This window comes from Talpa europaea, assembly GCF_964194135.1.
Source record: "Talpa europaea genome assembly, chromosome: 5".
Lineage (NCBI taxonomy): Eukaryota > Metazoa > Chordata > Mammalia > Eulipotyphla > Talpidae > Talpa > Talpa europaea.
In genome coordinates this window covers 122,194,702-122,221,133 of record NC_140071.1, presented here as the reverse complement: position 1 = coordinate 122,221,133, position 26,432 = coordinate 122,194,702, and the positions used below count along the sequence as shown (strand labels likewise).

Here is a 26,432-nt window from a genome sequence, read left to right as displayed (position 1 = left end):
CACAGGCTTTTTGACTCAGGTCTGAACAATCAATAAACCATCAGCTATTCTTCAATAGTGACATAACTCTTGGGACTAGTCAGTCCCCATAATCACGAGTCAATTCTTTATAATAAATATCTACACACACACACACACATTGGTTTTCTTTCTCTGAGGAACTAATGGCTAACACAGACTACTACCCAATATTGATTTTGTAACTAACAAGAGATGCTATACCAAATACCTAAAATACAAAGTGATATTGTATGTTGGTAAGAAGGAAGCAGTTTTGAGGTTCACGTTAGAGAAAGTCTAGACTGCCATTAAGAGATTAGTGGTAGAAATACAGATATTAAAGGTTTCAGGGAGAAGAAATGAGAGCTATCAAGCAAGTCCCTATCATATTAAAGAAAACATAGATCACCATAAACAGAATGCTCATAGAGTGATAAGCATGCAAGATCATTCTGATAATGTCTCAGACAGAAAAAGGTTACTGAAAGCCGGAGGAAAGATGGTTCTGTTACAAATTGGCAAAGAACTTGGCTAAACTGTATTCTAGGGCTTTGAAAAAGAACTTCTAAATCATGAAATTGGACATTTAGTTGAGGAGACTTTTAACCAAACTGTTAGAAAATATGACCTCAGTCATCCTGACTACAATTACATGCTAAGAGAAATGAACTGAAATGTTAGGCTAAAAGAAATCAGAACTTAAAAAGGTTTGGAAAATCGGGACTCCGTGGTGGTGCAGTGGGTTGAGCACAGCGCTGTGGAGCTGTCCGTAGCCTCTGCAGCACAGGTTTAATCTCCCACTGGCCAGGGAGCATCCCAATGGTACGGCAGACCTCTCCTGCCTCACCCGCTGCTCCCCTATCAGTGCTTCCGGTCTGTCTGCCTGTTCTGCTCCCCGCTCTGTCTCTGGTGAATTATCTCACCCTCCCGTGCCTCTGGCCTGAACCCCAGCTCCTGTATAAATAAATAAATCTTAAAATATATATATATATATACATATATACATATATATACACTGAATAGCCACCTTTTAAAAAAAAAAGATTTGGGCAATTCTCAGCCTATGTACACTGCAAAAATAACAAAGTGTGCTCTGAAGAAAACATCAAAGGTATAGCTGGACTAACAGTCATTAAAGACTTTATGGGATTACACAAACAACACTGCCAGTTGAAATGAAGGGCACAAAATGAAGGAAGGTTGTCAGACTTAATTCTACAGACAGGACAACAGAGCAATTGGGCTGCAAACCTGCACTATCAACTAACAGGATAAATAATCCTGAAAGGCTATTCAGAGAGCAGAGTTGCCTTTTTTTTTTTTTAAAGATTTATTTATTTATTTATTTATTTATGCAAGCACTGGGTACAGTCAGAAGCACAGGAGGGTGAGAGAATTCACCAGAGCCAGAGCAGGGAGCAGAGCAGGCAGAAGGACCGAAGTACACTGCTGAGGGGAGCAGCAGGCGGCAGGAGATGTCTGCACGCCATGTGGGACCCTCCTCCTGTGGCCAGGGAGCAGTCGGGGATCGAGCCAGCGCCGTGGAGGCTTCGGGCAACTTTGCAACCCAGCGCTCAACCGCTGTGCCACTGGGGAGGCCCTAGAGTTGCCTTTCTTATTTCAACAGATCAGACAGCTTCCACCCAGAAGTCTTAGGGGTCGGACCACTGTCCAGTGGATGTGAAGGCAGGGCACTGTGCCAAAGAGGATTATTCTCCGACTTTATAAGCTAGTAGAATTTGCCTTACTAGATTTTAAGATGTGCGTGGGACCTGTTACCACTTTCTTCCTTATTTCTCTCTTTTGAAATGGAAATGTCTATTCTACATCTATCCCACCATCATATTTTAGAAGCACACATCTTGTCTCATTTCACGGTTCATAGCTTAAGAGGAATTCTGCCCCAGAATGAATCATGCCTCAAATCTCACTGGTATTTATCTGATTTAGATGAGATTTTAAGGCTTTAAACTTTAGTTAAACTGCAGTGAGTCAAAACTTTAGGCAGAGGGAGGTTGTTAGGATGAATGTATTTATAAAGCATGTGAGAGGAACATGAACTTGGGATCCCATTAGCAGAATGTGTCCCCCTAAAATTTATATTGACTCCTTAATTCCCTGTATAGCTGTATTTGGAGGAGTCTCAAAGGAAGTAACTAAGGCTAAATAAAATAAGGATGAGGCTTTGATCCATTAAAACCAGTGTACTTAACATGAGACACCAGAGTTTCCCCGCTCATCTCCCTGTTATGTGTGCTTGCATTTTCTGTCTGTCTCCGTCTCCCCCCACCCCATTCCCTTATACAAGCACCAAGGAAATACTATGTGAGGACAAGCCTGAAGGTAGCCAACTGCAAGCCAGAAAAAACATTCTCACCAGAAACTAAACTGGCTGGAATCTTAATCATAAATGTCTAGCTTCCAGAAATGTAAGAAAATAAACTTCTGTTTAAGACACCCAGTCTATGGTAGTCAAAGTCAACTAATACATGAGCTACAGACTCAAGAGAATGGGAACAATCCGGATATAAGCCAGATGTTAGAATTAGCATATAATAATTTTAAGGCAGTTATTACAACAACAGTCAAAAACATAAAGGAGATAAATAAAAACTGTGAAAAGGAACCAAATGGATATTCCAGAATTAGAAAAATTAATATATAAAAAATTATTTAAAAATATATATAGTCACTATACAGGCTTAACAGCAAATTGGAAATGACAAGTCAATGAATTTCAAGATAATAGAGAAATTATCCAATCCTAAGTACAGAGCAAAAAAGGCTAATTAAAAATAAATAAGCCTCAATGATCTTTGAGACAGTATCAATATTCTAATATGTAGCTAACTAAAACACCAAAAGAAGAGGAGAAAAAAAAATGAAGCAGAAAAATATGTGAGAAGTAATGGCCAAAAATTCCCAGGGTATAGAGGTAGAAATGTATAGACTCAAGAAGCTGAGAAAGGGGCCTCCCTGGTAGCGCAGCAGGTTGAACGCCGTGCTGTGAAGCTGTCCGCAGCCTCTGCAGTGACGGTTCAATCCCGGCTGGCCAGGGAGAAACCCACATGGTGAGGCAGACCTCTCCTGCGTCACCCGATGCTCCCCTCAGCAGTGTATTTCATCACTCTGCCTGTTCTATTCCTCACTCTGGCTCTGGTGAATTCTCTCACCATCCCATGCTTCCGACTGTACCCCAGTGCTTGTATAAATAAATAAATAAATAAATAAATAAATAAATAAATAAATAAATAAATCTTTTTTAAAAAAAGTAATTCTTGCAATTTTTAAAAAACACACATATCTATTTGAAGCAAAAATTATTACACTGAATCGAATATTAGTACATGTAGATATAATACACATGGCAAGTAAGACAAAGGATGGGGAAGTTGTAAACAAAGCTGTAGAGCTGCAAGATTCATACATTTTAAATTAAGTGGAAAAATACTAACTCAGAAACACTACTGCAGTCAATGCCCGCTTTCTATAACATTATACCTAACCCTCTCTGAGGTCTAAAGAGGAGACAGCAATAACTAAAGCTTCCCTCCAAAGCATTTTCTCACTAGAAACTGAGTACCATCCACCTAGGGTTCAAGTCTCTAAGCAAACTTTGGCTTTCTTAAAACGCAGTTTTAACAACTGAAAAGGGCTCCATCTCTTACTTCAGAAAACCAACAACCTACAAATACGGTAAACTATATTAATTAGAAATAAGTAAAACATTACTACTGTTACTTTTTCCCCTGCTAAATGTTTTGAAATCTTTATTTATGAGGCTCCCAAAATATCAAATGAAGGAAATGAGTTTATTTGACCTTGCATACAATTCAAAATGTATCTGAAAACCAGACCTTAATTTCCTTTATTCCTTTATTTGCCTTTAGAGTTTCTTCAGCGGACTTTGTTTTCTCATTCTTCTTTACTGTTTCACTTACAACTTTCTTCCCGCTTGGTATAACCCCAAAGAATTTCCGAATATCCTAAAAGCAAAAAGAGAGATTGATAAATATTAACAGCACAAAATTCTAACTTCAACTATAAAAAAAGGACAGCTCTACATACATACTGGTTTACCCTGTCCAATTTCTTCACAGTGAGATAATTCCATGTGCACAGCAGATTGCTTTTTTTTTAAGATTTATTTTTATTTATTCATGCGTACAAGAACTGATGTAGGCCAGAGGTGCAGGAGGTGAGAGGATTCACCAGAGACAAAGTAGAGAGCAGAACAGGTGGATCTACTGAAATACACTGCTGAGGAGAGCAGGGGACAAGACAGGAGAGGGTCAGCTTCCTGGTCAGAATCAAACTCCTCCCACGGTGGCTGGTGATAGCTTGATAGTGCTGAGACTTTAACCCCTGCACCACCAGGAAGCCCCCAGATTGCTTTTATATGCAAAGGTTAACTGGTAAAATTATACCTGAGTTAGAAATAATTTGCCTAATGAAAAGTAAAGTTAATTCTCAGAATCTGACCAAAAAGAAGCAAAAATAAGCAAGCAAAATTTTTGTTAGCAGCACAATCACTAAAAAGGTAAAAGGTGCTTCTTGATCATGCCTACACATATTCATCCATTGTCTTAGCTTGGTAGGGAAGACAAAGGATACAATCCTTGTCTGTGAGATTCCTTTTTTACTATGCCAGTTTAAGAGGGGGGAAAGCTCTCATAATCGTAACCATTTAAGACCTTAATAACTAAGAACCTTAAAATTATTTTCTAAATTCTAAAGAAAAACATTATTACCACATTCTCTTTAATCATTCTACTTGTGTTATTAAACTGTAGGATTCAAATTAATCACACTGAAACAATTACAGTACAATTTATAATTTAAATCACTCATTTTTCTCATCCATTATGAGAGAAGTTATACTTCTATACTCTTAGATTTTAGCTTTGAAGAAACTGGTACAGAGAAAAAGAAACACCTAGAATCAGAAACTCTTGGTTTGACTCTCTCTGCTTTAATGCTTCCTACCTGTGTGACCCTGGAGAAGTTACTTTCACTTAGCTGACTTTGTTTTCTTATGAGGAAAATGAGACTAATAATACCTATGCCTTGTGAGAATTAATTATGCATATATACAATTTTGGCTCAATAAAAAGTTCCCCTTCCCCTTATTTATGAAGGATTACCCCTTCACAGCACTGAAACCTTTCCATTTACAATTATCTGTGCTCACAGGCAAAGATTTAAGTAGCTTAGAATAACGAAAATTTCAGATCTGCATTCCAAATAACTGGATTCAGAAGCCAGTTAGCCATTTTCTCTTTTTTTTATTCTTGATGGATAAAACCCTGAGTTTTCAATCCTTTTTATCTGCTCCAACCTATTTATTATAGAGGCTGTGAAAATACTTTGTGAAATTAATAAAGTTAACAATTATTACCTCATCCTGGCAGTAAATGTCATGCTCTTAAAATATAAAAAAATACCCAAGAAGTGTGTGATGCAAACACACAAACACACACGTGCATACAAATAGTTCAATGGCTAAGCCAATAAAGCAAATTAAAGGGATACACAAACATGTTAAAATTCTTTAAAAGTTTAAAGACTTCCCCAGTTTACTTCCTCATTTGTAAATTTCCCAATATAAAAAGTCACAAATCCATCCTCATATAAATCTAAGTCTGAAAAATACTGTTTATGCAAAGGATAGGTCAGCTATGAAACTGAGGCATTTGTGTCAGGTGCAAAAGACAAAGACAACAAAGAAAGCCGGTCTTCTGTATAACTTGCAAAGGAGTAAGTTTGAGGCTAACCACTACTTACTTTATTGCCGCTGAAGGAAATGAGAGTTCACATTAGAGTTTCACTTCTGAAATTACCAAGTGATTTCTATTCAAATGTGGTGACTATTTAAATGCACAAACACAGGCATGCACAGCACACATGAACCGTTGAAATAGCAAAACTGCAGGTTCAAGTCAGTGATCGTTTGCAATCTGTGTTAGTACCACAAATGCTTAAAACCACAAAGGGATAGAAAACAAAGCATCATCAGGAAATGGAATTGCTAGTAATACTGAGCTGACTTGTTTCTACCATACTGCCACTCCTCAGCATTGTTACAACCCTTCATCCAAAGTATCAATAATTCTATTCAGTCTTTCCCTCTCTTTATTCTACCTTACTCCCCACACCTCACCCCTCCCACCTTTATACTCTCATGGCAGAAGAGCTAAAGAAATAACAATATCCTAAAGAAATAACAATATCCTAAAGAAATAACAGTATCCTGATCTAATTCAATATGCACTAAATATCTGAACTTTCATAAGACTTATCAAAATGAAAGTCCTTTTAGAATTATCTTCAGGGTGAGCAGCCATTTTGTGTGTAAATACCTAAGAGACAAAGGTCACAAATTTGGCCTAATTTCTATAGTGACTTCACCTTAGTCTTCAATTAACATTCCCTATGCAGTTTTCCAGGTTTTCAAAGATTTCATAAAACACAGAAAAACAAGTCTAGTATAGTGACTAATCATACCACTAAATAATGATCTAAACAACACTCTTACCTGCACTCTTCCTACTTATGTAACCAACAAAAGGAACTAATTTTTAAATTTACTTTTTTTTTTAAAGATTTATTTATTTATTTATACAAGCACTGGGTATAGTCAGAAGCGTGGGAGGGTAAGAGAACTCACCAGAGCCAGAGCGGGGAACAGAGCAGGCAGAATGATGAAATACACTGCTGAGGGGAGCAGCGGGTGCGGCAGGAGAGGTCTGCACGCCATGTGGGACCCTTGCCAGTGGCCAGGGATCAAACCAGTGCTGCAGAGGCTCCAGGCAGCAGCCCAGCGCTCAACTGCTGTGCCACCAGGGGAGGCCCTAAATTTACTTTTTAATCATGACAAAGGGAGGTCCTTCTATGTAGACTATGAAGACTAAGAACCACCCATAAAGACATATTTGACTAGGGCCTCCCCGGTGGCGCAGCGGTTGAGCGCTGGGTTGCGAAGCTGCCCGCAGCCTCTGTGGTGCCGGTTCGATCCCCAGCTGCTCCCCGGCCACCGAAGGAGGGTCCCACATGGCACGCAGACCTCTCCTGCCGCCTGCTGCTCCCCTCAGCAGTGTACTTCGGTCCTTCTGCCTGCTCTGCTCCCCGCTCTGGCTCTGGTGAATTCTCTCACCCTCCTGCACTTTTGACTGTACCCAGTGCTTGTATAAACAAAAAACAAACAAACAAATAAATAAAACATGCCTCTATAAAAAAAAAACCTATAAAAAAAGTTTAAAAAAAAAAAGACATATTTGACTACTAAACAGATACCAAAAACCAAGTTAAAACACAAGCAACTATCTACATATTATATATAGATATGATAATATAAAGATAACTCAGAAGAAAAATGAATAAAAACTACTAGTAGGAAAATAACAAAAGAAATGCAAGTAACAAACATAGTAAAAGGCTTGTCTTTGCAAGTAACAATCAGATAAAACCTGATTATTTTCTCTAAGTTTTATTGCCCAGATTCATCAAGGATGTGAGGAAATAAGCTTATGCACACTACTCTGCTGGTAAAAGTAGAAACTGGTATAACCTTTCTATAGAACAATCCAACCATACTGATCAAAGTTTTAAATGTGCATATTCTTTGCCCCAGTGGTTCCATTTCTAAAGAAAATGGTAAAAGAAATAAAGATATTTTTATTTGGGAAAACCAAGAGAGAATTAACTCTACTTTCATCTTCAGTGGTTGTTAACTGAACACACAGGTCAGTTCAAACATAGTAAAAGGTTTAGGCAAAAATTATATAGGGCCTCCCCAGTGGTGCAGCGGTTAAGCGCTGGGTTGCAAAGCTGCCCATGGCCTCTGTGGCGCTGGTTCGATCCCCGGCTGCTCCCCTCAGCAGTGTACTTCGGTCCTTCTGCCTGCTCTGCTCCCTGCTCTGGTTCTGGTGAATTCTCTCACCCTCCCGCGCTTCTGACTGTACCCAGTGCATGTATAAACAAAACAAACAAACAAACAAATAAATAAAACATGCCTCTATTAAAAAAATAAAAATAAATAAAAAAGGATATAAAAAAATTATATAAAGGTTAAAATTTGGGGTATCCCCAGTGGGGCAGGGGTTAAAGTCTCAGCGCTATCACTTATCACCAGTCCTGCAGCATGAGTTTGATCCCCAATCCCAGGCCACAGAGCTGACCCAAAGGGCGCAGATTTACCTCTTTTGAAGATCCTCTGAGGTAACAGGAATAAGCAGAATTAGAATGATACACTTTGATTAAAATGATAGACTAAATGATATATCACTAAAACAACAGATGAATAGAATTGTTAAGTCAGACAAATGTAGAGTTTTGCCAGTTGATATGAATTACTTAACTTCTCTGCTCCTTAGTCTCCTCATGATGCCACATGCCTCACAGGATTCCTGTGAGGATTAGAGGTGGCACACCAAAAGCTTCAGAGTAGAACTGGTCCTCTGACTCCCAATCTCCTTCTTTGTTTTCCACTAGACCAAGACTGTCCCTTTGTATCTTCCTGTGACTATAAGGATCTATACAAAAGCAGCCAGACCCCACAATTAACATTGATTCCTGTAAGTTTAAAGGTAGACACTGTGCCAGAAACTCTACAAACAGGAAAGTGCCCTCATGAAGCCACCTGGGAGACAAATTACTATCTAAATAATTAAATACAGGGCCTCCCCTGGTGGCGCAGCGGTTGAGCGCTGGGCAGCAAGGCTGCCCACAGCCTCTGCAGCGCCGGTTAGTTCCCCAGCCACCGGCGAGGGTCCCACCAAAAAAAAAAAAAGGGGAATTAAATACAAAACTGTGCTAAGACAGCAAATCACAAGACTTTGAGAGCACCACGAGCATCTAACACAGGGAGCCTTCCAAAAAGCTTCCCAAGACAAGCAACACCTGACCTGGATCTCAAAATGATTAGGAGATACTTTTGATAGTGATAGAAATCTAAGTTTGAATATATTCTCAAAAGTTCCATATACAGCAAGTTTCTCTAATCTTACCACTGTTTCCTATGGACAGGGCCACCACCTTGGGGTAAGTAAATGAATGCCTAATTAATATTCATTAAACACATGGAAAGTTATTCTGATCTTCATACCTGGGCTCAGAAAGAAAGGTTCTTTATTAAGCTGAAACTCACAGATTTGTCTTTAAATGTTGTGTATTAAAAGAATTTTTAATGGGATAAAATTTTTACTATGACTTTACTGTTTTTTGTTTTAAAAAATCTTAAGTGGGGATTAACACTATATATTAGCTCTGAGGTAAAATATAGCTGATCTTCTATAATTTACCCTTGTAACATGGTACTTACTGTCATAATATTCTAGCTATAAAAAACCAAAATACTTTCACTTTTAGTAGGAAACTTCCTCTTCCTCATAATGTTTTTAGCCAAACAAATCAGTCTGTTTTATAAAATCATATATAAATAAGCCTATTTTTATTTTATAAAAACCAGATATATATAATTGATGTTAATGATAAATCATGTACATACCTCAAGAACTCATCTGAGAAAGACACCAATGAGTAAAACATAAGAATAATCTGAAGAATCTTTAAATACTAACAGCTAAGAAGAGTTTTAAGTGCCTTTATCAACTTGCTATATTAAACCATTTATTTATTCAACAAATATTTAATAAGACCTTTCTATGCATCAAGAACTACTCTCAGCGGTTGGCAGTAAAACCATGATGGTCATGATGGTCTTTTCTTGTTTCTGATTATCTTGAAAGAAAAATAAGAAGGGTTTGCAAGAATGGGACAAAAAACACTCCTACCCATATTTTAAAAAAGGGGAAAAAACACCTAATCTTTCATAAGTTGACAAGTTGTGTGTCAGAGCACAGGCCCAGGAGAGTGTTCACTGTCTTCAAGATAACATCTACCCTAGACCGAAAACAGCCATGGAAGATGGACTAAGATGCCTGACTCGTGGTTAGATGGACAACATTCAAAGCAAGGGGTACTCAGTCTGATGCAATTTTGTTCCTAATTCAAATTACACCATAATCTAGGAAAAGGCAACCAATCAGAATCCACCAACTTGCATCTTCTACATTTGTTCTTAAACCCCATAAATCCTGCCCAAAATTCCATTGTTGGAGAGACTGATTTAAGAGCCTTGCCTCCAATCTCCAGACAGGAGACCTTGCATTAAACTGGTTCCTTTCTCAAAAGCTGGTGGCATGGATTTTCCACTCCTGTGCCATCAGGCAGCAAGCCCATGTTCAGCAACAGAGTAAACAAAACAGGCAAAAACTGCTTTCACTTGCAGCTTTCATTCTTGGTTGTCCTATAGTAGAAAATAAATCAGAGCATAGGAAATAAAATACAAATGAAATAAAGCACAGTAGGGGAATAGATACCGAGAACAACAGAGGAACTAGAAACTGTTTCACAAATTGCCCTGGAATCTATTCAGTCTACCTGAGGCTGCATGAAAAGCCCCACTCTTAGTTGTGTCAATAAATATGTGTAAGATTCTGAAGTCAATACTTTTATCAATGAGCTTTAGGTTACTCTTGAATGAAATACTGTACCACAAAAGGTTTTCAGGCAACTAATCGAAAAATATAAAACAACACTGGCAAAATTAAACAGAAAATGGAAATATTTAAATTTAGAAAAGTTCATACCTGCACTATTGGGACAACAGAAGCATTTAAAACTTCATACCAGAGCTAATGATTTACTCCAACATTTCGACATTTCACCAGGACTAATGTACCAGGATTATGGTTTTTATTCATCCAGAAGTCAACTTTTTACAATTGACAATGATATAAAAAATAAAATTTAAACTACTTGAATGAACACTGCAGTTACATTCAAATTATCTACAAAATTATATAAATACTTCTCTAGGCCACATTATTGTCATTTAATGTTCAATAGCTTAGCCATAGCATCATGCAGCAAGGGCTGGAGATATTTTCATACCAGTTAAAAGTTTGCATTCTAATTTCTTTTTTTGGAAATATGGAATTTGGAAATATGAATTTACACTTACTCATTCATCAAACAGTTACTGAAAATGTACCACTATGCCAGGCACTACACAGCAGTTCCCTATCCATGTGCCCTTATCCTTGAAGAGTTTACATGTTAGGGCAGGAAGCTGTCATTAACAGGTTGCCTGCAGATTAAAAGATGCCCAAATGTACACAAAGGAATCAAGCACACAGTCTTCTCACTAGCCATACTGTGGTGGGGCCTGGGCCAAGATAATGACATAACCCCTGACTTAGAAGCATTCCTCAGGACCATGATGATGGGTTACCTAATACTTAATGAAATATTTCTGTTCCTTTAAAGGACAATGGGAACATCAGGACCTGATAAACACCCATGGGTCATTTTAACTGACAACACAAAAGAGAGCAACCATTCTGGAAATATTATCAATAGTCTTATGATTGACCGCCCCTAGATTGCCCAGTACCTCCAGCTCACCTAAGAATGAAGAAACTTTCCCCACACCTGCACATTACACATTCCCTTCTTTCCTATATGATACTCTGTCACTAGCCACTCCAGGAGTCCCTGACTACTGACTTTCCAGACCTGATGTCACTTGCTAATAAATACTTTGTGGAAACAATCTTGTGGCTCATAGCTTGGTTGGGAACAATACCAGTTGTTCTCATCCTATTGAATCTGAAAAAACTATGAATATTTTCTTCAGAAATGTGCCAAAATGCACATAATATCAAAAAAATTTAGTTTTTATCCCTGGTTCCTAGAACAGAGTTTCCAAAACCTTTAGAATTTTCTGAGGGGTATAAGTGTCTTTTGTTATTCATAATGAACACATTTTAATTGTAAGAGTATAGAGTAATGAGGTAATTTAGGATGAGATCCCTTTATAGCCTCAGGATGGGAGCTGGTCATCAGAAAGGCCAAATATGGGATTAGAGGATGGGAATGCTTCATCTCACCCTTGATCTGGAGAGAGGGGAAAGGTTCTAGACACTGAGTTATAAGTTGAACAAATATATTTGGTGTTCACAAAGCCATAAAACAACCTCAATTTTTTAGCCTCAATTCATGGATGAGAAAATTGTGAATGCCAACAAGACATTCCCGAGTAAAAGCTTTGACATTTAATATGTTCATCAATGTAAGCAAAAAAAGATTTCTTGGGCCTCCCCGGTGGCGCAGCGGTTGAGTGCTGGGTTGCGAAGCTGCCCGCGGCCTCTGCGGCGCCAGTTCGATCCCCGGCTGCTCCCCGGCCACCGGAGGAGGGTCCCACATGGCGCGCAGACCTCTCCTGCCGCCCGCTGCTCCCCTCAGCAGTGTACTTAGGTCCTTCTGCCTGCTCTGCTCCCCGCTCTGGCTCTGGTGAATTCTCTCACCCTCCCGCGCTTCTGACTGTACCTGGTGCATGTATAAACAAACAAAAAACAAACAAACAAATAAATAAATAAATAAAACATGCCTCTATTAAAAAAAAAAAAAAAAGATTTCTTACATTTTCACTTCCTAAGGTTTAACAATTCTACAACACTGTTAGAGTGAAAAGAAAGCAAATTTTGAGGAGCACAGGATTTGTGCAAAACAAATATATATGGCGAAAGCCATGTTACAACAGGATCATAGCACTGCTCCCTAGGAAGCATCACACAGTAAACTACAAAATGAAAGGTGTCCCCTAAAGTAGGGCAATGAAGTAGCTCAAATCCCCATATATTCAGACTTACTAGACAAGTTTTCAAAAGGCTAACCCTTACGTCTTATGTGTATTTAATTAAACCTTATGCAATTTTCAATAATTATACCAGTCAATGAATTATATATGCTAACTTCTTTAAAATGGCATCTCTCAGGTTTCAGTCACACTTTAAGAAAATAATGACTTTCTCATAGCAATCCACATTGTTTACCTGGATTTTAAAAATTTGTATGTCTAATGTCATTTCAATTGCTTTAATAAACATTATATTCACATGGTTCAAGATTCAAAATGGTCAAAAATCTCCTTATCGCCACCCTCTTAGACAGGTACTTCCTATCCTTAGAGACACAAATGTTCTCAGTTCCTGTGTATCCTTCCAGAGGATTTTATACATCTTGAATCAACTAAGTATATTTTTTCTCTCTTTTTCCATGTAAAGTAGTAGCATACTTGCATATTGTCCTGTACCTTGTTTTTTTCATTCAATTACCTTGGCATAGTTTCATACCAGAGTATAAGTTCTCCCATTTTTAAAAATAGCTACATAGTATTCCAATTTGTAGATACAGTATTTTATTCCCTTATTGATAACTTTAATTGGAAAATATCTGAGGAAAAACAGGCAGCCCTCAGGGCAATAGCTTTAACCTTGCGTCTATGGAAGGCCTTCAGAGGATATGTAAACACCCTAAAATGATGTGTATGTACCCTACACATTTCTGTGGGCAAAAAATTTGCATACCATTCACATTACCAGAGGCAGTGCCACCCCATCAAAAGAACTACAGTATTAAAGCATGCACAATAATTAAAAAAAAAAAATGCACAGGAGTGTTCAATAAACTTTTGTTGAACAGAATTTCAGTCTCAGGTTTTACTTATTTTTGCATAAGACAGAAACACAAAATCAAATACCAATATAATTCAAAATCTTACCCACTTTATTGCCCAATTTTGAGAAGGGCTTTACATTTCATTTGCATTGTGACCAGGAAAATACTATTAAACAAAAAAAAAACTTAAGTATGTGAAGATTAAATGATCACATATGTAAACTTTCCAGAGACTCCTGAGAAAATTAAGTCATTGGTAATCCTGTAGTTGTATACCTACCACGTACCAGGCACCAGAAGTTTTACATATTATCTTGATTAATCCTCAAGACAATCATTTAAGGCAGATATATTCCTCCACCACCCCCCACTCCCTGCTGCTTTTACCTGGAGGCTTAAAAGTGGTTAAACTATTTACCCAAAGCCACAAAACTATTAAATGGCAGAGCAAGACTAAAACACTGCCTTACTGTTTTCACTTGCAAGACTCCAAATCTCATCAACTTTCCATAATACCATAGTGCCTGCAGTCCAAAATGTAAGGGCGACCATTTTAGTGGGGCAATAATATATTTGTCAGAAAAACCTAGGTTCTAATTTTTGTCATACAACATGTATTAGTTGTATGACAAAATTGCTTATGACTCTCTAAGCCTCCTCTGCCATTGCTATAAATGGACTGTTGTCAGGCTTAAATGAGAAAAAGATGTGTTAAAATAAAACAGCTCACATAATTGATTTGAAGCTATTTCATACCAGGTGCCTACTATTATTGAGAAGAAACACAAAAGGCTGCAAGGTTTCCCCATGTGGCATAAAAATCCCCTTCCCCGCATTTTGGTATGTGTCTAGTAAGTTGAATTGGGGTAGGGGGAGTCTTATTATCGTCTGGCTTAATGGAACATCATGAATTTCCCTTGTAGTTTTTTCTCAAATTTTATGAATTTGTCAGTTATTTACATAACTATATAATGGGGGGGGGGCATAATATCACACATCCATGTTGTCCTTTAAATTAAAATCTTTGTGTTATCTACTGACATCCTTGCATGAATGTCTGTGCTGACCACTGCGCAATTATTCCACTCTCAATTTAAATGCTTTATGAAGAATTATGCACAGAGAGTTTGTTGCTGCTTTTTTTTAAGATTAACTTTAGGTGATAAGTGATGACAGCTGTCAAATTCATTACATCTGTTTCTACCCACGGTGGGTTATTCTCCCCCTCGTAAACTGATTATCCCTTTGATTTCTGTGAACGCATCTGAAACATCCTCCCCAAGCCCTCGGTCTAAAAGAGTGATGTGCTCAGCGTTTCGCGGAGTTAATGAAGAAAGTTGAAGGCCCGAGAAAACTTGGCCATCAGGGAAGTCTATTCCATTCTTCTCCCTGGTGACCCAAAGCCTGAAACCAACGCTTCAAGCAGCCCGAGGCTCCGAGCAACGCTGAAAAAGAAAACTTTGCTGTTCTCCCAAACCTTTACCTCCATGCCTCCCTTCCCCCCAAGGTGGAAAAAAATTGAAAATGTCGCGCAGCACCAAAAACTCTGCGCTCAGGCTGCTGCCGAGAGCTGGAAGCGCATCCAAGGCAAGCCAAGCGACCAAAGCCAGCTTCGGGGCCCCGTCCGTCCCCTCGCTGCCCTCCGGGGCCGTGGACCGCCATCCTCCCCCACCCTCCATGCCAGCCCTGCCCGGTCCACACTTGGCCGGCACATCCTCCCCAGCCTGTGGCCGCAGTCCCCCAAGGAGCTCACCATCGCAGCCCGAGGATTAGGGCGCGGGCGGGCGGGCCGGCCGGCTGGGGAATCCGTTACCGGGGCTCGGGGTCCATTCGCGCCAATAACTTCTCCCGCGAAGTGGAGGAGGTGGGGGCAGCGGCGCCCGGTGATGACGTCAGGAGCGCGCAGTGCCCTTCGGCCCCGCCCACGCGGGAGGTGCGACGTGGGCCCAGGTGCCGCCCGGGAGGCCGGCGCCGCTGTCATCGCGAGGAGCCGCGGGGTCCCGGCGCGCGCAGGTTTGCGCCTGGGGCTTTGGGCGGGGGCGCCCGCGTGCAAGGTCCGAGACTGGTTTCCTCGGAAGGCGGGCAAGCCAGGTTCCTCCCGGTTGCTGGTCGGGAGAGGGCTCTGTCCTACCGTAGCTTCTCCTGGTTTCTACACCGCGCGGTGCGATGCACATTCCAGGTGTGCATGTCACATATCACACTTCACATATCTGTTCTGCAACCAGATTTTCACAAAATGATATTTACCCTGATCTTTATTATCTTTTCAGTGTTTGACCCACTGTATGGGTTTTTCGTTTTACCATGAAGTGGAGGCTCACCGCTTGAAAACCACCAGGCTAAAGGACTATTTTCTTTTCTTTTCTTTTTAAAGATTTATTTATTTATTTATGCATACAAGAACTGGGGTACAGACCAGAGGTGTGGGGGTGAGAGGAGTCACTAGAGACAGAGCGGGGGAACAACAGGCAGATTGACTGAAGTACACTGCTGAGCGGAGCAGCGGGAGAGTCAGGAGGGGTCTGCTGCGCCATGTGGTATCTCCCTGGCCGGGGATCGAACTTGTGCTGCAGAGGCCGCTGATTGCTTCATAGGTTGCGTCTTAATCCCATGAGGCACCAGGAAGGCCCAAGAACTATGTTCTATAATTTCAAAGCAGAATCGATTTTGACAAAATCATTCCGTCATCACCACCTAATGAAAACTATGCGACTCAAACAAGCTGAGATACAGCTTGTTCCAGAGCTAAACCAGGCTGGGAATCTAGACCTCCAAATTCTCAAAACAGCGGGGCTAAGCCCCTCAAAGAGCAGTGGTGTCTGAAATCAAGGCATAAACAAGGTGTATCTCCATAGAAAAACAATGATCCCCAAAGCTTTCTAGTAAACAAGTTTTATATTAGTAGATAAGTAACTGAACTGTGGAATGGAATGTTACACTTGCATACAATTTCACGAGAAAACATGAGACCCTACAGAGTTTAATGAGGAAGCAGTATCTCCATCTCCACTCTACTTTTAAAACCTTACCCACCCACCTCCTGTTGATCTTGCATTTAATCTCACCGATATCTCTACAATGAAAGATAGCAAAGACTTCTGGAATACAAAAGAGACTAAGTTTAGACAGCTTGTATTCATTAAACTCCCACTGTAATATGTGCCAGGTGTGCAGCAAATGGACTATCCTAGTTTAACTTAAAATTTAATCCGTACAATTGACACTATTACTATTATCCCCCTATTTACAGAGGAAGAACCTCTTACTCAGGAACAAAGCCTCAGCTGCACATATACTTCTGAAAGCCCCGCCACTCTACATATTGGTTGTGTGACCGCGGGCAAGTTACTGTGCCTCAGTTTCCTCATCTGTAAAATAAGGATAATACCACTATTTCACAGGGTTGTTATGTAACTATTGCTGGCACATAAGCAGGTAATAACAGTTTGCTTGGCTTTTTTTTTAAGTCAGCTATTATTATTATTACTAGGTATTAATACGGGGAAAGTACAGAAAATGAGCTTAACTACTCCACAGTTTCGCTTAGAGAAATGTTTGGGAGGAGGAGAGTCATTAGATCATTTGAGAGATTTATATGAACCTACTTTCCAGAAAAATGTACATAGCATGCTATCACATATCATATTTACCTATAATTTCAGAGAATCTAAGTCATTTTACAATATTCACTTTGTTTAAAAAAGTAAATAAAATATATATAATTTTTCCATATCATTCACTTTCTATTGTGTTTAACTCTGATTTCTTTTTTAGCAAGAAGTTGTAAGGTCACTTTGAATAGATGGGAAGGCTTTATAAGACTTTAAGCCAAATACTGTTAGTATTCTATCATTCTGATACTTTGTATTTTATGCCAAAAACAAAAAAATAAAATTACTATGTGTTTTATGTCAAAATGTGATACAAATTTGTTTCCCCTGGCAATACTGTCTACTTTGAGTTTGTCCCAAGCAAAAGACCATCCCGAGTGCACCTTTCATATTTGTGTGGCCCTTCTTTGACAATAAGAATAAAATTATAAAAAGTCCTAACTGCTTCCATGTCTTGGTATTAATTGAAAGACTTCAATAATACATCATCAGGAAATTGAAACATACAAAAAATACAATAAATTAGGGCAGATAAATTTCAGGTAGTTTTTAGAGAGGCAAAGAAAAAGCACTTGTTAGTGATATAAAACATTATCTAATAATTCCTTGCATGTTTTCTTAAAAGTATTTTGATCAATAAAAAAGATTTGTGGCAACATGGATGGAACTGAAAGGAATTATGCTAAGCAAAGTAAGTCAGAAGGAGAAACATAAATCTTGGATGTTTTCACTTACATGTGGAATATAGAAAAAAACCAAAGGGATAGGAACATGACACAACTTACAAGCTGGCCACAGATCTGAGCCATTCAAAACAGGCGAGGGAAGAGTACAAGGGATTGTGGTGATGGTTCATGAGTGCTATAGTGGGAGAACCATGGGGACTACTCCTGGGGGGGGATCAAATACTGTACAAAAATAACAATGATGTAAGAAAACAAATAAGTATATTTAATTATAAATCGATAAATAAATAAGAAGTACTTTGATCAAAACCTTTTCCTTGGGCCTCCCTGGTGGCACAAGGGGTTAAGACGCAGTCTATGAGGCTACCGCAGCCACTGCAGCACAAGTTCGATCCCCAGCCAGGGAGCTACCCATGTGGTGCAGCAGACCTCTCTTGACTTGCCCACTGATCCCTTCAGCAATGTATTTCAGTCAATCTGCTTGTTCTGCTCCCCACTCTGTCTCTGGTGAATCCTCTCACCCTCCACACCTCTGACCTGTACCCCAGTTCTTGTATGCATAAATAAATAAATCTTTAAAAAAAATTTCCTCATACTCTTCTTAGTCATTTTCTCAGACCTTCATAGAATAAACAGCTCTCAAAACAGCTGATGACTAAATAGAACTAATAATTCATTTGTAGATTGAACTTGGTAACATAATACAGCAAATGGATAAACACTGCAATTTCCTAAATTAAGGGCATCTATCAGAAGTCTGAAATATTAACTAATATTTTCTTCTTTTAATAATTATTTGAGATTTAACACATTTTTAAGAAACACGTTACCTATTTGACTTGATTACCTGCTGCTCACTGGCTTTGTCTTAATCTTTAAAAGAAAGAGCTCCAGAGAAAACTTTGTCAACAAAGCCAAAATTGTGAGTCAGAGATCTCTTTCCCTCCCCCACTTGGAGATACATTACTGGTGGAAGAAACGTTTACATCCCATGAAGAACTCTTTACTCTGAAAGTTAGAACATTGACATTGACATATTTATAAGTTGATCATATGTTTCTAAACTTGTCAATAGTTGAATTATGCATGTAATAATTGACTCTTTCCACAATATATGCAGTTAAGTCATTGTTCCCCTGAAATGACTAAAAACCGTATATTGGCTAAAAATTGAATAGTTTGAATTTTGGTTACCTTTTATAATCCTAACTACTACTGTGTGTAGAGGAAAACAACCGCAAAGTCAAGATTAATGCTCAGAATTAGTGCCTCTGCCTTCAATCTATATGATACAAATAACTTGGAGTTGTATCTGTGTGATACAAATAACTTGGAGTTACTTTAAAGTTCTTTCCAGTCACATAATAGTTACATTGTCTTTCATATAGACTTTTTTTTAATATAGACTTTTATAAGTCAACAGAAATCAATAGAATTTTCACTGTGCAACAACAAATGTGACTTTCTGCCCTCTGGATAAATATTAGCATGCCCCACTCTGTCAGGGTTTATTGGAACATTTTACTTATAGAAAACAGTCCGTTAGGCAGCTTGTCCTCTTCTGCATCTGTGATGACTACAGATCCAGACCGGTGATGTTGACCTTGTAATCCATTTATGAACATAATCATTAAGTCATAATCTGTCGCCATTAAAGTACACAAATTCTAATTTAGGAAATTAGGCACTAACTACACCATTTATCTTAATTCTTGGATGATATCCAGTGAACCTTTTTAATATGTTTAGGCCTGTGTAATCTAAATTTATATAAACTTGTCTGGTGATTTTTATGTACTACAAATAATAGAAAGTTTCTTCCAAGTAAACCAGTATCTTCACTTAGGTTAAAGAAACATTGACATTTAAAATGGTACATATTAACAAACTGCATATAAAACTTTACTGTTGATGTACACATTTGATTCTAAATAGGATAGACCTCAAATTATGGAACAATTCCCTAAAATACTCACTGGCAACTTTAAGGGTGTGTACAGGCAGTGTGACAGAATGCCGGTACATTTTGTAGTGAAATAGATTTTATGATTAGGATAAGTTCTCATCCTCCAACTTCTATAATCAACTTTCCTAGACTAGAAACCATAAAGGAAATGAGTGATAAATGCATGAAAATAAAAATGTTTTGCACAGGCAAATACATTAAAATAAAGTAAAATAATTTTCTAAAATTGTCATAATGGGCACACAACTGAATATATTAAAGACCTTTGAATTGCATATTTTCACTGAGAGAATTGTATGATGGGGTTATATCTCAATAAAATTGTTTTAAAAAGGGTTAAGAGACAAATTGTTGGGAGAAAAGATTTGCAAGATTATATCAAACAAGGGGTTTAATGTTTTATAATGAGCTCTTTCCAATTCATTAGGGAAAGACAAAAAATAGGAAGTAAACAAAGGAACTAAAAAAGCAACTCACAGGAGAGGAAATACAAAGGACCAATGTAAATATAAAAAGATCAGTAATCAGAGAAACACAAATGAATACAAATATGAAATGCTGTATTTTTTTTTATATAGTGACAAAAAAAAAAAGAGGACTTTTAATACCCAATATCGAGGAGAGTAGGGGAAACTGGCTCTCCTGTGCTAATGGCAGAAATTTAAGGATGTCAGTTGGGGCATCCCTGGTGGTACAAGGGGTTAAGACCCAATCTATGAAACTATCCACAGCCACTGCAGCACCAGTTCGATCCCCGGGCAGGGAGATACCCACATGTTACAGCAGACCTCTCCTGACTCGCCTGCTGCTCCTCTCAGCAGTGTACTTCAGACTATCCGCCTATTCTGTTCCCCACTCTGTCTCTGGTGAATCCTCTCACCCTCCCACCTCTGGCCTGTACCCCAGTTCTTATATGTATAAATAAATAAATCTCAAAAAAATAAAATAAATAAAATCATGGCCGAACCCAAGGACTTTGTACCTTCCTTTATGTTAGCTTCTAGAAGTTTTATGGTTTTGTGTTTTACATTTAGATCTGTGGTCTACTTTGGATTAATTTTTATGATGCATGTAAGATCTGTGTGTAGATTTTTGTGTGTATGTGTGCTGAATGTGCAGTTATTCAAGCATCATTTCTCCTACTAAACTGTCGTTGATCTTTTATCAAAAATCAGTTGACTATATTTGTGTGAATTTATTTCTGAGCCCTCTGTTCTATTTCATTGTTCTGTTGTGTCTATTCTTTTGCAGATACTACATTTTCTTAATTATTGTAGTTATAGCGTAAAACTTGAAATTAGGTGGTGTTAGTCCTTTAATTGTTAGTCGTTTAATATTGTGTTGGTTATTCTGGTTCTTTTGCCTTTTGCCATATAAATTGTAGTATTAACAACATAACTGGATTTTTATTAGGATTGCATTGAATCCATAGATCAAGTTACAGAGAATTCCCATCTTGACAATATTTAATTTTCCCATTTGTGTACTTGGAATATTTGTCTCTCCATTTATTTGTATCTTTGATTTCCTTCATCAGACTTTTTAGTTTTCCTCATATAGATCTTCTATATATTTTGTTAGATGTATAATTATTAAAAATTTTAGTACTAATATAAGTGGTATTATCTTTTTAATTTAAAATTCCAATTGTTCTTTGTTGATAAATAAGAAAGCAATTGATTTTTGTATATTAACCTTGTATCCTCCAACCTTGTTACTAGTTCCAGGATACTTTTGGTTGATTCTCTGAGATTTTCTAAATAGACAATCATTTATTATCTACAAACAAAACAATTTTGCTCTTGCTTTCCAACCTGTATATACTATTTACTTCCCTTTCTTGTCTCATTGCTTTAGCAAGGACTTTTAGTATGATGTTGAGTAAAACTGTTGAGAGTAGACATCCTTGACTTATTTCTAATTTTATCAGGAAAGCATCTAATTTTTCATCAGTAAAATTTTATCTCAAATATTGACTAGTTTTTCTCTTTATGCTCATTTTGTTATTAAAATAAATAATTGAACTTAGGTATATTTTATAAAGGAAAATAACTATAACCTACTGTTCATTATTCAAACACAATATAGTAAAATGTGGGTGTTACGTTATCATTCTAAGTTTTGGTAATTGCTCTTATATCGTGATAATCATACTGATTATTCAACTTATAATCTGGATTTTTTCAGTTAGTTTTTTATTTCAAATATTTTCTGTGAAAATATTTATGATTAAAGTATTTTATTAAATGGCTATTCCATTCTTTAATTATTCCCCTGTGGATAGTTTTTTTTAATTAATTCTAATTTCCCTCTGTCATAATAATGGTGCTGCAAGAAGTTTGCACATAGAGCATTTTACATATTTAGAATCAATACATCATGACAAATTTCTTTTTTTTAAAAAAAATTTCCTTTTTTAAAGATTTATTTATTTATTTATGCAAGAACCAGGGTACAGATGCGTGGGAGGGTGAGAGGATTCAACAGAGACAGAGCGGGGAACAGAACAGGCAGACTATTGAAATACATTGCTGAGGGGAGCAGCTGGCACCACAGGAGAGGTCTGCTGCACCATGTGGCACCCTCACCGGCTGGCTGGGATTGAACCAGCATGGCAGAGGCTGCAGACAGCTTCACAGCACAGCGCTCAACAGCCTGCACCACCAGGAGAGGCCCTAAAGATTTATTTATTTATACAAGAACTTGGGTACAGGCCAGAGGCGCAGGAAGGTGAGAGAATTTACCAGAGACAGATCAGGGAGCAGAACAGAAAGACAACCAAAAACACTGATGGGGGGCAGCAGGTGAGACAAGAGAGGTCTGCCATGCCATGTGGGTATCTCCCTGGCTGCCTGGGAATCAAACCCGCACTGCAGAGGCTATGGACAGCTTCACAGCGCTGGGCTCAACTCGCTGCCCCACCGGGGAGGCCATATTATGACAAACTTCTGAAAAATATTTAATTAAAAGACTTAAAAAAATCTACGATTCATGGAATATTGGAAAATTGCTTTCGTAAGCATTGTACAAACATATTCTTATTTATGTTACTTTTCTTATTTTTGTTACTTTTGTAAAAATATAAGTCTTTTTTAATGTGTTTTTAAGAACAGGTGGTTTTATTTTTAATTAGAAATAGAGTTGCATTTCCTTTTCTGTATATCTTTTATTTATGTTTTATTTCTGGCTATTTATCTTTTATTTTTTTATTTTTTTAATTTTTTTTAATAGAGGCATTTTTTTTATTTGTTTGTGTGTTTGTTTGTTTGTTTTTGTTTATACATGCACTGGGTACAGTCAGAAGCGCGGGAGGGTGAGAGAATTCACCAGAGCCAGAGCGGGGAGCAGAACAGGCAGAAGGACTGAAGTACACTGCTGAGGGGAGCAGCGGGCAGCAGGAGAGGTCTGCGCGCCATGCGGGACCCTCCTCCGGTGGCCAGAGAGCAGCCGGGGATCGAACCAGCGCCGCAGAGGCCATGGGCAGCTTCGCAACCCAGCGCTCAACCACTGCGCCACCGGGGAGGCCCTGGCTATTTATCTTTTAAAGCTATAGGGTTTTTCTTGCAGAGTTGCATGACTACTCTTATAATAATAAATTGACTTTAATAATAATTTGTTTCACCATTTTACAAGCTTATTATTTGCCTTTTTTTTTTCATCTCGCAAATTTATTTGGTCATAGAAATATGCATTTATACAATTTAATACATACTTCTGTTTCCTTCTAGTTTTATGTGGTAATATGGTTTTCAATTATTGTAAAATACATGATATAAAATTTACCATCATAGCCATTCCTATGGCTACATATTTTTAATTAAATATATTTGCGAGATGTTATGTCATAAAATTTTATTTTTAGTAATTATTTCACAATATTTACATATATCAGATCATTGAGTCATATACCTAAACTCTTACAATATTATATTTCTTTTTTTTAAGATTTTTTTTTAAATTGATTTATGCATGCAAAAACTGGGTGTAGGCCAGAGGTGCAGGGGGGTGAAAGGACTCACCAAAGACAGAGTGAAGAACAAAACAGGCAGACTGACTGAAAAAATACACTGCTAAGGGAAGCAGGGGTGAGGCAGGAGAGGTCTGCTGTGCCTTGTGGGTCAGCCTCATAGCTGGGGATCAAACTCATGCCACAGTTGCTGGTGATAGCTTGCTAGTGCTGGGACTTTAACTCCTGCGCCACCAAGAAGGCCCACAATGTTATATTTCTTTTTTTTTTTTAAGATTTATTTATTTTTATACAAGAACTGGGGTACAGGCCAGATGCGCGGAAGGGTAGAGGATTCACCAGAGACAGAGCAGGAAACAGAACAGGCAGACTGTAGAAATACACTGCTGAGGGGAGCAGTGGACGAGACAGGAGAGGTCTGCCGTGCCATGTGGGATTCTTGCCGGCCGGCCGGGATCGAACCCACACTGCAGAAGCTGTGAACAGCTTCATCATGTGGCGCTCAACCGCCTGCGTCACCAGGGAGGCCCACAATGTTACATTTCAATTATATCTTAATAAACCTGAAAATTTTTATTTTATAAATTGTGAATTGATTGTTCTAACTCCATACATTCAATAGGCAATGATTAAGCATTTACTCTGCTAAGCGATGACAAAATTTAGACAAGAGATATTCTAATTGTCTAAGGAAGGAGACAAACCATTGCAGTATTATGTGATAGATGTAGTGGTAAGTACACATACGTACATTCCTTCATTCACCATTCTTTAGTGCCTACTAGGCCCCAGATATCCAATAATGAACCAAACAATCATGGGACCTGTTCAAAAAAGAGAGACAATGGCAGACCAGAGGACACATATAAATCTATTCTGTGATTTATTGATTTACTATGTGATAAATGTCATAGAGAAAGTGTGGGCTGCCATGGGAACACAGAAAAGATTCATCTAAATCTAATCAATGTGACTTTTTTCCTCCTGGCTGCCTGAGGCTCGACTGCCATGATGAAGGACCTTGCAACTATCTAGACCCATAAGTTCACGACTAATAGTGGGAACAAATGGTCATTGACATCCTTCACCGTGGAAAGACATCAGTACCTAAAACAAAATGTACAAGACCACAGCAGACGTAATGTGTATTTGTTTTTAGAACCCATTTTAGTCGTGGCGAGACAACTGACTTTGGCATGATATACAATTCCTTGAATTACACAAAGAAAAATGAAGGCAAATGTAGACTTGCAAGACTTGGCCTGTCCAAGAAGAAACAGACCTCAAGAAAAAGGTGAAAGGAACACAAGCACAGAAGAAAGAAAGTCTGGGAGACTGCAAAGGCCAGTGTGGGTGCTGGGGAAACTTGAGCTGGAGAATGGACAACAGGAGTAAGGGCTCTGCAGTTACTTTATCTGAGGTGATTGTACAAGATTTTTTTTACAAGAGGATTAATCTGTATTTTTTTTAATTTAAGCAAATCAAATCAAACTAGAAATTCAGACTTTCCAAAGGAGTTACCTAAGTTTTTAAAAACAGGTAGAAATGAGCTAAATAAAGGAGAGACCTACTAAGACACAGCAGTAGAAACAAAAAAGATGTACACTTATTAAAAGTTGTTTGTTGTGGCTGCAGGGAAGGGGACTATATGTAGGTAACTGAGGAGAACAAAGTTAATGTAGGCAGACATCAGGACAGAGTGTCTTTCATGTTAAATTCTAACATGAATTCCTAAATAACAGTTTCCTTCCACTTACTGTGTATTCTTACTATGTATCTTCAGTCTCTGTTGAAGTGCTTTGCATAGGGACTCATTTAATCCTCGCAGTTATACATGAAGTAGGGACTAGTGCACTATACTATGCCTTTTCTTACATAAGAGGAAACTGAGGTGTAGTAAGTTTTCCCAAGTCAGCTCTACTTAAATTCATAGTCTGGGGGCCTCTCTGGTGGCACAAGGGGTGAAGATGCAACCTATGAAGCTGTCCACAGCCACTGCAACATGATTTTGATCCCCAGCCAGGAAGCAACCCACATGGCACAGCAGACCTCTCCTGACTCACCCGCTGCTCCCCTCAGCAGTGTATTTCAGTCAATCTACTTGTTCTGTTCCCCAGTCTGTCTCTGGTGAATCCTCTCCCTCCCCCAGCTCTGGCCTGTACCCCAGTTCTTATATGAATAAATAAATATTTTTAAAAAAATCATAGTCTGACTGCAGATATCAAATGATTAACCACTCTGCCCCTATTAAATGAGTGATACTCTAAATATTTAAAAAAATAACATTTTTAAAAGTTATTTGAAGGGTATAGATTCTCAACAATCATTCTTTCTATTTATTCTTATTCTGGAATCATGCTATTTAAATTGTTCTTTTTTGTGTGTTTTCATAGCTGAAGGTCATATATGCCTCACTATTTTTTTCTTTTTTGTAATTATTACCTACTTATTCTTCAAGTGAATTTTCACAATAATTTTGTTTAATTAAACTTTGGGATTACAGGATTTTATTTAAAGTGCATCAAATTTATAAATTAATTTAGAAAGTAGTGTTTCCATACAGTAAGTTGCATTTGTTCATTTAAGTCTTCTTTCAAGTTTATCAGTAAAGTTCTGTAATTTTCTTTAAATAGGTAATATTTAATAAGATTGTTCATGATTGTGTTATCATTTTTGTGGAA

The 26,432-nt window shown here is 38.1% G+C and overlaps 1 protein-coding gene across 1 annotated transcript in view; it reads right to left on the bottom strand.

Annotated features, from left to right (window-relative positions):
• Positions 1 to 15,010, bottom strand: part of RFC1 (replication factor C subunit 1) — a gene marked incomplete at both ends in the record, with an annotated part of 60,713 nt that extends 45,703 nt beyond the window's left edge. The window contains 2 exons of the mRNA XM_084233015.1: positions 3,858 to 3,986; positions 15,005 to 15,010. Coding sequence (XP_084089141.1) covers positions 3,858 to 3,986; positions 15,005 to 15,010 — 135 coding nt within the window. The remainder of the gene's footprint in view (positions 1 to 3,857; positions 3,987 to 15,004) is intronic.
• Between the last annotated feature and the right edge of the window lie 11,422 nt (positions 15,011 to 26,432).